Source organism: Alligator sinensis, unplaced genomic scaffold (genome assembly GCF_000455745.1).
Source record: "Alligator sinensis unplaced genomic scaffold, ASM45574v1 scaffold138_1, whole genome shotgun sequence".
Taxonomy (NCBI): Eukaryota; Metazoa; Chordata; order Crocodylia; family Alligatoridae; genus Alligator; species Alligator sinensis.
In genome coordinates, this window is record NW_005841862.1 from 3,116,253 (window position 1) to 3,128,039 (window position 11,787).

At 46.9% G+C, this 11,787-nt stretch overlaps 1 protein-coding gene across 11 annotated transcripts in view; it reads left to right on the plus strand.

Moving 5' to 3' along the window:
- CDC42BPA (CDC42 binding protein kinase alpha) overlaps positions 1-11,787 on the plus strand; it is a 349,682-nt gene that overhangs the window by 117,930 nt on the left and 219,965 nt on the right. For all 11 annotated transcript variants that reach the window (XM_025216127.1, XM_025216130.1, XM_025216132.1 and 8 more), the window contains exon 2: positions 462-553. In XM_025216127.1, the coding sequence (XP_025071912.1) occupies positions 462-553 (92 nt within the window). The remainder of the gene's footprint in view (positions 1-461; positions 554-11,787) is intronic.

Here is an 11,787-nt window from a genome sequence, read left to right on the forward strand (position 1 = left end):
TGCTATCAGTTCAGCACTTTTTCATCAGCACTTTGATTTTCCTTGGAGTGAAATATTGATCATTTATTTTGAGACTTGTGTAGAATTAGCATTTCTCAGTTCAGAATAAGACATTCATTTTCCCATGCTCTACTTTTATAATCTGTGATAGCAGTCCATAATGCTTAGAATACCTCCTGTATTGAAAATCATTGTATGAATTTATAAGAAATATATAAAAATATAGGCAGCTTGATTCTATTTGTAAAAACGTGTGCTCCATACATTTCCTTTCACAGAAAACTGAAAGTTTGGGCTTAGTTCTTATTAGTCATTCATTCCAGCTTTATTCTTTGTAATATTACTTTAGGGATTATAGGTATATGAGCAAAAGGGTCTGTTATTTTCAGGGCCATTCAGCTTTATATTTTATGTTACTCTTACCTAGCTTTTATAATGATTGATATTTTCCTTTGTTTCAGCCAAACCTTTTACATCTAAGGTGAAACAGATGCGACTACATAAAGAAGATTTTGAAATCTTGAAGGTGATTGGCCGAGGAGCCTTTGGGGAGGTAAGTGTTTTGTTGTTTTGTGAGAGAGTTTGAATATTTTACAGAAGGTCTGCAGCAGTCAGAAAGTTTATTGGTACCAAGGTACTATAATAAAGGTCTTCTAGAAATTCATAAGTGCTTTTGAAATCTTTAGGCAGAGCAGATGTGTTAGGTCAAACTAAAATGTAATGCAAATACTATTAAGATTTATACATTTGTGCATGCAATCTGTACAAGTCTTCAGAAAAAGAAAGTTCATATTGTATTTTAATACTGTATTTACTCCAATGTAAGATGACCCTGTATATAAAATGATCTCCAATAATTAGGTTCTGTATATGGAAAATATATAAATTTGTTATAATTTTCCAAGTATAGAACCTAAGCGTTAGAGGGATTGTCTTGAATTTCCCTTTGTTCCCATTGCTACAGCACGGAAGCCAGTGGTGGGGGAGGGAGGGGATCAGGTTGCCCATTGCCCTCTGCCCTGACCAGTTCTTCCACCTGCAGCCTTCTTGCCGCCCTGACACCTATACCCCCTCCCCCCACTCCTTCCAGTCTTTGCTTCATCCCTTCCAAACTTCCCTGAGTCTCTGCCTCTTCCCGCGGCCCCACACCATTTACTGTCAGATGCTGCTCTGACCCAGGGTTCCTACAGACATTTAGGGGCCCCACTCTAACTTATGGCACTTTACACAAAGTGCCATGAGCTAGAGCCCTCTCCCCACCCCCCCCAACCCAACAGACTTTCTCGTCTGTTTTTTTTAGGTGGGCTTGAGCCTGCCTGCACCAGCCCTATCCAGCAGGTGGGGGTGCTCCAGAGAACTGCCCCTTTTCTCATCCCAACTCCTACCCCCCTCCCCCAGCTCTGGCACTGTCAGCAGGACAGAGAGCGGGAGGGAGCAGCAGGCAGCTGCTGGCTGGGCTTTGCCTAGCCAGAGCTGGGGAGGATGGGGCAGGGTGGAATGGGGTCCCCTCATCTTGTGGGCCTGGCCTGACTACCCCCAATACCCCAGCTGGGGCAGCTGGCGAGGGGGGGGGAGGGGAGGGGAGGGGAGGGGGCGCTTGGTCCAGCTTGACATACTGGGTGGGGAGGGGGTGGGCTGAGCTGGGCTGATGTTTGTCAGCACAAGCAGCAGTCCAGACCTGCAAAGTACAGATAATTAACCCTTGAGGGAATACAAGTTCCTTAAGACACTCTGTTTTAGAGCACCTTCATCTAATACCTGATTTGACTATTAATTTTTCATGTGATCAGCCATTTTAAAAGCGCTCTGCAGCCATGATCATGTGTTACATCACAGCCTTAAAGCGCTTTCTGGGGGCCAATCAAGTGAAAAATGTAACTTGTGTAAGTGCCCCCAGAGCACAGCACATGGAAACTCAGTCTTTGCCTGGCCATACAGCAGTGTCAGCGCTGCTGATTGGTAAGGCAGGGGAAGGAGTAAGAGTCATAGCAGCTGCCTGCCCGCCCCATTCTGTTTTTATATGAATATAAGACTAGGGTTTTTTTCTTCCCCCATGCTGATGGTGGGGAGGGGGGACTTGTCTTATATTCAAGTAATATGGCACTTCTCTTTTTTGTCCATGTTTCCATGAATCCCAATACTTGGGCTATAGTTCTTCCCATCCAGCAGATATAAACCATTGAATCTGGTGACATCCTACCTTTCTTCCAGGAAAGCCTAAGGGCAAAGAAAGTGGTATACAGGCTGTGGAAACGGGGTAACTACCAACGAGGAGTATACCTCCGTGACTCACTTGCAGGGAATCAGTTAGGAAGGCCAAAGCAGGATTAGAACTTAGGCTGGCAACAAAAATTAAGCACAACAAAAAGTCCGTCTTCAGGTATATAGGGAACAAAAGGAAGGCACAGGGGAGCATAGGACCCCTACAGGACAAAGTAGGTAATTGGTGACAGAGACGGGGGACAAAGCTGAGCTCTTCAATAAGTTCTTTGTATCTGTATTCCTAGACGCAGACCAAGACAAATCTCCCAGTTGGATCATAGATGGACACAGGAGGGACACCAGACCACCAACTGTTAGTGTAGACTTAGTTAAGGGGCACTTGGAGGGGTTCGTTGTGTTCAAGTCAGCGGGCCCAGATGAACTTCATCCAAGGGTGCTGAAGGATTTGGCCAGTGTCATAGCAGAGCCGCTGGAAAAGGAACTGGAAAAGGGCCAATGTGGTCCCTATTTTCAAGAAGGGGAGGAGGGAGGAACTGGGAAACTATAGGCCAGTCAGTCTCACCTCTATCCTTGGGAAAACTCTGGAAAAAATCATTAAGGATCACATGTATGGGAGCCCAGCAAGGGAAATAATGCTGAAAGGAAATCAGCATGGATTCATTGCAGGTAGATCCTGCCTGACTAACCTTGTTTCTTTTTATGACCAGGTCACAAAATGCTTAGATGCAGGAGTCAAGGTAGATGTTATCTACCCAGACTTTGAGAAGGCCTTTGATACACTATCTCATTCTGTTCTCGTAAATAAATTGACTGGCTGTGATGTAGATGATTACACTGTCAGGTGGATGGCAGATTGGCTTAGGGGTCACACCCAGAGAGTGGTGGTGGACGGGTCGATATCGACCTGGAAAGATGTGGGCAATGGAGTCTCGCAAGGCTCAGTCCTTGGACTGGTGCTATTTAGTGTCTTCATCAGTGACTTCGACAAGGGCGTGGAGAGCACCCTGTCCAAGTTTGCAGATGATACCAAATTATGGGGCAAAGTTAACACAGCAGAGGGTAAGGAACAGATCCAGGTGGATCTGGACAGGTTGGAAAAATGGGCAGAATGAAATAGGATGCAGTTCAACAAAGACAAGTGCAAAGTGCTGTACCTGGGTAAAAAGAGCCACCAACACACTTACAGGTGGGAGGTGACCTTCACAGCAGCGAAAAGGGATCTTGGAGTCATAGTTCACTCCAAGATGAACATGAGTCATCAATGTGACAAAGTGATCAACAAGGCTAACCGCACTTTAGCATGCATTAGAAGATGCATGAGAACTAGGTCTAGGGAGGTGATGCTTCCCCTGTATATGGCACTGGTCAGGCTGCAGTTGGACTACTGGGTCCAGTTTTGGGTGTCGCACTTCAAGAGGGATGAGGAGAATCTTAAGAGGGTTCAGAGAAGGGCCACTCATATTGTCAGAGGCCTGCAGGCAAGGTCCTACGAGGAGAGACTGAGAGACCTACATCTTTTCAGCCTGCGCAAGAGAAGGCTGAGAAGTGATCTTTTGGCTGCCTATAAATTCATCAAGGGAAGGCAGTAGGGAATGGGAGATGCTCTATTTACTAGGGCACCCCCTGGAGTAACTAGGAACAATGGCCGCAAATTGACAGAGAGCAGTTTTAAGTTGAACATTAGAAAGAACTTCTTCACAGTAAGGGTTGCTTGGAATGGGCTTCCAAGGAGACGGTGCTCTTCCCTACTTTGGGGGTCTTCAAGAGGAGACTGGACAAGCACCTAGCTGGGGTCGTCTGACCCCAGTGCTCTTTCCTGCCCAGGGCAGGGGGTTGGAGTCAATGACCTACTGAGGTCCCTTCTGGCCCTAACATCTATGAATATATAATAAGGGTCTAGGCAGACAAGGTTCCTCGGGTGAATTTGATATCTTTTATTAGACCAACCCAAATAGTTGGAGAATATTTATTAAGCAAGCTTTCGGGTTCAAAAACCCTTCGTCAGGTAAGGAAGTTTCAGCAGTTGGTGTGTGCTCTTCCTGGATGGAATGAAATATAATAATAAGGGTCTAGTCATTTTTCATACTTTGGTTGAATATTTTGAAAGTAGTTCCTAAGAAAATTAGATTAATAGTGATGATGTGGGATAGAATTTACTGAAAATGTTTTAATTTTATTTGATTGCCCATCCAGTTCAAGTATGTTTGGACTAACTGTGCTGTTGAACAGGAACCTTTTGAATTAGTCTTTTGTTAGAAACATAATGTTTTATTTAGCACTTTTTTTCTTTTTTTGTGCACTTTGGAATCCGTAACATCTCTGGAGGCTATATGCCACATTTGGATGGCAGAAAAGAGAATAATTTATTTATTTGTTTTTGTTAGTCTAGGGTCATGGAAAACCAGGTTTCTTTAGCTGTTATTAAAGGAATTGGAATTTTTACTCTAAACTATGTCACTGTTCCAATCATCACCACCACCACGTGCATGTTTAAATCATGACCCATACTGCAAGGCTACTAAGGACATAGAAATCACATTTATTTTAGCTGTTTTGCCATTGTCTGTTTCCTTGGCAGTGGAATTTTGATTCTGTATAAACTTATGTTAGAGCCTAAATCAGGGGTGGGCAAAATACAGCCTGTGGGCCGGATCCAGCCCACTAGACCATTCTGTCTGGCCCACAGAGCCCTAAAAAATGTTGTAAATTAATATTTATTTGCCCGTGACTCCCTGTCAAAGCTGATAGGAGCCAGGGACAGTAGGACTCAGAGGGAGCCCTCAGCAGGCTTGCGGGCTTGAGCAGCCCAGCCCCTCCCACCCCTAGCCAGAAGTTCCCTGCTTTCCTGCCCCCTCCCTGCTTAGACACCATGTGGCTGTGGCTCCTGGCTAGATCACCAGACTGCAGAGGATGGAACCGTGTTGATGGGGGGAGGGGGCATGACTGCGTGCATGCACTCACGTGTCTGCAGGCACAGGGGCATAGTGTGTGTGTATGTTCATAGGGTGAGTCCCACACGCACACCGCACCATACACATGCACCCACACCTCCCCTTGCACTGCCATACACAAACCCCAGCCACCCTCCCCCCATACCTACCCACACCCCACATATCCACACACACACCCACATGCTCTCTCACTCAACACCTACACACCCACAGCCTCCACAAACCTATACCCAGCCCCCACAAAATACAAGCATAAGACTTCATTTTAAGTTATTATGCAGTCACCTCTGTGTACACTACACAAACGCATGTAAATCCAGGACAGAAATATTTTTTTTAATTGAATTAATGAATGTTGTAGATGCTCAAGTTTTAGAATATAATTTGGTATTTTTCTAGTTCTGAGATGGCAAAACCCCTTGCCGAAAGGAGTACTTCTGGGGGCAAGGGGAGGGACTTCTCGTGGCAAAGGTCAGAGTGGGACTTCCAGTCACAAGATGGCGACCAGGGGGCGGGGCGCCTCTCAAGGGACGGGACTATCCATGCAGCTCTCGACAGCTTGCCAAAACTTGGTAAGCGGCCCTCTGCCCAAAATAATTGCCCAACCCTGGCCTAAATTGTACCCCATGTGGGTTATTCCTTTATGAGAAGCAAGACGTTTTGATTTTGGGGTCAGAGTTCCCTCTCACTATTCCCTTCTGCTATATGAAAAGGTTCTCCCTCAACCTCTGAAGACCTGGTAGGTATTTCAGTCCCATAAATGCCTTGGATCCAAGGAAGCAGGAGAAGCAGTAGTTAGCTTCTCTTTGCAACCAGTGCCCAGTTCAGTAAACAGATAGTACCTTATCTACAGAATATTATTCAGAGCCTGTTTTTACAGAGGCCTAACACTGCTCCTCCTGCTTTGGTTCCGTAACTCAAGGAAATGCTTACTTTGGGCCTCTTCTCTGCTGCATAAGCCTCCAGGGAGCTGAGCAGCCTGGGTGCTGAGCAACAATAAGTGTTTGTCTTTATCCATAACCCCTTGCCACCCAGAAGTGGGTACTTGTATCTCTCTTCCTGGCCTAGACAATGCTGCATTCACCTGTTGTTTATTGTGGAAATTTTTCTGCATAAAACACAATGACTGAACTCAGCAATGCTGGACAGCCATAGTTCAACACAATTCAATTAAAAAATAGTAAAACAGAGTAAGAAATTGAAAGAAAAGCATTTTTTGTCATCAAATCAGATATAAAAACAAGGTTGTTCTTAGCTGAAGGGAGAAGTCATTTTTGTCCCCTGAATCAGCATCAGGCTCCCTGAAAGCTAAACCACAAAAGCCTGTGAAACTTCCGCAGGAAGCTCTTCTGTGGTGAATCAAACCATAAATAATTTAAAAGCATGAGTTTCCCCCTGCTCATCTCTATTCACCGTTAGTGCTGAGATTCTGCACAGACGGAAGGCAGTATCCCATAAATCAACAGCATCAGTTTGTTCAATTGCCGAAATGTCTTCCATAATGAAAAGTGACCAAGTGACCCCAAGCCATCTCCTTGATACTGTTTATAACTGCCTTTAAAGATTTCAGATTTTTTTTCTTGTACTGTTTTGATCTTTAGTTAGACAAATTTTAACCCATGGGTGCAGTCTGAAACTTGGTCATAAAGTGGTTCAGCCTTCTTGACCTGGTGCTCGCAAATAAAGTAGAATTGGTAGGAAATGTAGTACAAGCAATCCTCAGACCTATGACACAATTGGTTCCTGAAAACCAAGTCTTAAGACTAAAAGTCCTAACTTGGAACCAGTTTTCCCATAGGAACAATGCTGTAAATGGGGAATTGGTTCCTTTATGACACTGGATACAGCTGCGTCCAGCTGGTAAGTCTGGTGTGGTGGAAGGGAAGAGGGAAGGGAAGGGGTTTGGAAGGACAGATCAAGGCCCCCTGCAGTGAGGGAGGGGCTGGGGCTGTGGAAAGTTGCTCATCTGGTGGCTCCTGCCATTCATCTGTGGGGGGAGGTGTGCCCCCAGATATGTGCGGGGTGGGGCAAGGGCTGCTCTTGGAGCAGGGGCTATGCCCTCCCACTGCTTGCCCAGCCGGGGTGGGGCGGGTGCAGGACAGGGCTGCTGTGCAGCTTCTGGACAAGCAGTGTGCAGCAGCGGGAGCCGCCCCCGCCTCCTGGACAAGCCCCGGCACTGCCCACCCCACCCTGATCTGAGGGCATATGCCCGCACTCCCATACCCTCCCCCCTCTCACCTAGCTGGGACAGGGCAGACGTGGGATGGAGCTACAGCTCGTCCAGGAGTGGGGGTGGCTCCCACTTGTCTGGAGGCGGTGCAGGGACCTAGTCCTGCGCCCGCCCCTGCCCCGGCGGGCAAGCAGCAGGAGGGCATAGTTCCTGCTCCCAGCTAACCCCTGTGCAGCCCCAGCCCCACATGTTTCACCCTATGTAGATCCAGGGGTACACACCACCCCCCCATACCCTTCTGGATGAGCAGTGGAAGGCGCCAGACAAGAAACTTGCCCCAGCCCTAGACCCTCTCTCACCGTGGAGTCCTTGATTTGTCCCCCCACATCCCTCCCCTTCCACCACACCAGACTTACTAGCTGGACGCAGCTGTATCCAGCATCGTAAAGACAGAACCCATGTTGGAAGGTCGAAACAGGGTGTAAATTTATAAACGTCTTAATTGCCGTTCTTCATAACTCAAAAAGTCATAAGTTGAGGACTGACTACAGTGGATGGCAAGCTGGGCAGCAGCAACCACAAGATGACTGAGTTCAATATCCTGAGGAAAGGAAGAATGGAGAGCAGCAGAGTAAGGAACTTCTGGATTTCAGAAAAGCAGACTTCAACTCACTCAGGGAGCTCTTGGGCAGGATCGCCTGATAAGCCATACTGTGGGAGAGAGGAGTCCAGGAGAGCTGGCTGTACTTTAAGGATGACTTACTGAGAATGCAGGAACAAACCATTCCGATGCTCAGGAAAACTAGCAAGTATAGCAGAAGACCAGCTTGGCTTAGCAGGGAACTCTTCAGCAAACCAAATCACAGAAAGGAAGCTTATAAGAAGTGGAAACTTGAAGAAATAACTAGGGATGAATATAATACCCAGGGATGAAGTCAGGAAGGCCAAAGCGCAATTGGAGTTGCAGCTAGCAAGGGATGTGAAGGAGAACAAGAAGGATTTCTACAAGTATTTCAGTAGCAAGAGGAGGATCAGGGAAAGTGTTGGGCCCCTTACTGAATGGGGGAGGCAGCCTTATGGCAGAGGATGCAGAAAAGGCTCAGTGCCTTTTTTGCCTCTGTCTTCACAGGCAAGGGCAGCCCTGAGACTACTGCACTGGGCATCAGAGTTTGAAGAAGAGGTGAGCAACCCTCAGTGGTGAAAGAACAGGTTCAGGACTACTTAGAAAAGCTGGATGTGTGCAAGTCTATGAAGCTGGATGGGATGCACCCGAGGGTGCTGAGGAAGTTGACTGATGTGACTGCAGAGCCGGTGGCCATCATCTTTGAAATACCATGGTGATCAGGAGAGGTCCTGGATGATTGGAAAAGGACAAACACAGGGCCCATATTTAAGAAAGGGAAAAAGGAGGATCCAGGGAACTACAGACTGCTCAGCCTCACCTCAGTCCTTGAAAAAATCATGGAGCAAGATCCTCAAGGAATCCATTTCTAAGAACAAGGAGAAGAAGGTGATTAGGAAACAGCATGGTTCACCAAGGGCAAGTCATGCCTGACAGACCTGATTGCCTTTTATGACGAGATGACTGGCTCTAGGGAGGCAGGGAGACAAGTGGATGTGGTGTACCTTGATTTTAGCAAGGCTTTTTATACAGTCTCCCACAGCATTCTCACAGGCAAGCTAAGGAAGTATGACCTGGATGAATGGACTGTAAAGTGGATAGAAAACTGGCTGGAGCATTAGGCTCAGAGAATAGTAATCAATGGCTTGATGTCTAGTAGGCAACTGGTATCAAGTGGGTCGGTCTTGGGGCCAGTTTTGTTCAATGTCTTCATCAATGACATGGAACATGAAATAGGGTGTACCCTCAGCAAGTTTGCAAATGACACCAAGCTGTGGGGAGTAGTAGATACTCTGAAGGGTAGAGCTAGGATTCAGAGTGACCTAGACAAATTGGGGGATTGGGCCAAAAGGAATCTCATGAGGTTCAACAAGGACAAGTGCAAAGTCCTGCACTTAGGGCAGAACAATCCCATGCACCAGTACAGGCTTAGGGCTGACTGGCTGGCCATTAGCTCTGCAGAAAAGGACCTGAGGGTTACAGTGGGTAATCAGGTGAATATAAGCCAGTGGTGTTTCCTAGTTGCCAAGAAGGCTAACAGCATACTAGGCTGCATTGGTAGGTGTGTTGTCAGTAGGTCAAAAGAAATAATTATTCTAGGGGTGCACCAATAGAGATTTTGGGGGCTGATACAAATAGCTGATTTTTAAGGAGGCATATCAGCCAATACCGATTCGATTTCCAATACCAGCCTGGCAGCTTGTAGAGCTGCGTGCAGCTGGTAAGTTTGGTGTGGTGGAAGGGAAGGGAGACACAGCTTGTCCAGGGGATGTGCAGGGGTGAGGGGGACAGCTCCCACCACTGCATGCCGCTCATCTGGGAGCAGCTGGTCTGGCGCTCACCTGCTCGTCCAGCGGCTCCCGCCACTGCTCTCACTGCTCTTCCGGGAGGGCATGAGGGGCATGTGCCACCAGATCCGTGTGGGGAGGGTGGGCCAGGAAGAGCCCTGGCCCCAGCCTGTCCCGCCCTGCCCTGCCCTGCGCAGATCTGGAGGCACACGCCCACCCCATGCACTCCCAGACGAGTAGCAGGAGCTGCCAGATGAGTGGGCAAGCGCCATAGCAGTGGCTCTCAGACAAGCAGCATGCAGCAGCGGGAGTTGCCCCCCCGGATGAGCCACGCCTCAGTCCCACACCTGCCTTGGCTGGGCAGCACTTGCCCCGGCTCCTACCCCTGCCCCAGCCCACTCCTCCCTCACTGCATGGGCCTTGATTCCCACCTCCCCACGCACCTTCCCTCCCCCCTTCCCTTGTACCGCACCAGATTTACCAGCTGCACACAGTTCTCCAAGCTGCCAGGCTGTGCTCCTCGATGCTTACGTGCTGCGCTGTGGCTGTGCACACGCACGGTCATTTATTAGCCAAATTATCAACCACGTTAGGTCGATTTCCAGTACGATCAATTTGCTTTATATTGGTGCCAATCCACTATCAGATTGATGCATCAGTGCACCTCTAGATTATTCCCCTCTATTCAGCACTGGTGAGGCCACATCTGGAGTTTAGTTCTGGGCTCCCCACTACAAAAAGGATGTGGACAAATTGGAGAGAGTCCAGTGGAGGGTGACAATAATGGTGAGAGGACTGGGGGACATGACTTATGAGTAAATACTGGAGGAACTGAGTTTATTTAATCTAGAGAAGAGGAGACTTAATAGCAGCCCTCAACTACCTGAAGTGGGGTTTGAAAAAGTATGGAGCTAGACTGTTCTCAGTGGTGGCAGATGACAGAACAAGCAGCAACAGTCTCAAGTTGCAGCAAGGGAAGTTTAGGTTAGATATTAGGAAACATTTTCTCACTAAGAGGGTAGTAAAACACTGGAACAGGTTACCCAGAGAAGTGGTGGAAGCTCCATCCTTGCAGGTTTTCAAAACCCAGCTAGACAAAGTTTTGGCTGGAATGATTGTTGGGGCTGGTCCCTGCTGTGATCAGGGTGTTGGATTAGATGACCTCCTGAGGTCCCTTCCAACCCTAACTTCCTATGATTCTCTGATTCCTTTTTATAATTTACACGTTAAAGAAATGATTTTTCATTTGCTAGTTCCTTCTTCTTATTTTTCAAAGGCTGGATACAGACAAAAGGAGTCGAAATTAATGTTTGTTGGGTTTTTGTTCCTATTCATTTTTCCTTTGAGCCAACTCCTTCCTTAATATAGCCCAAGGATGTGTTTAATTTTGTTCAGATTAGCTCCTACACAGTTGCTTATTCAAGGAGGAGTATATAGAGTTGTTTTCAGAATCCATTAATCTTCTCCTAGTAGGAGCTGTGTTATCACGGTACAGTTCATGATGTGGGTGAGAAGTGCTTTAGTGCCACTTGCCCAAACCAGCACCTCTTGAAAAATTTACGAAGTAACTGTTAGCCAAATGATTTGAGATCTACCTATCAGACAGAGCCTGATACAAAGGAGATGGTAAGGACCACCCTGCAGCAGCTGGAGGATTTAGCTGAAATTCTGAGTATCTGCATTGAAATTTTTGCCTGCTTCATTCTGCTGTTGTTTAAAAATAGCTGCAAGTGTCAGCAGAGGCACTGGAGCTGCCTCTCACGTGAGAAGAAAACATTGCATCTATTTTTTATTTTATTTATATTTTGGAAAATGATCTTTGAAACCCTAAGAATTAGAAAATATTTTGTTTTGTTTTTAAAGAAAACTCATTCCTGTAGATACTGATGGCTTTATCCCCTTCGCTTACCAGTGAATATGAACTTGGTACCAGTGAATGTGAACATAGGCTTTTCAAAATCTGCCACCCTTAAATTGGGTCAAGTATCTATGAGTGTCTTAATTGCCACAGGCAGTGATCCTCACCCTGCTGAA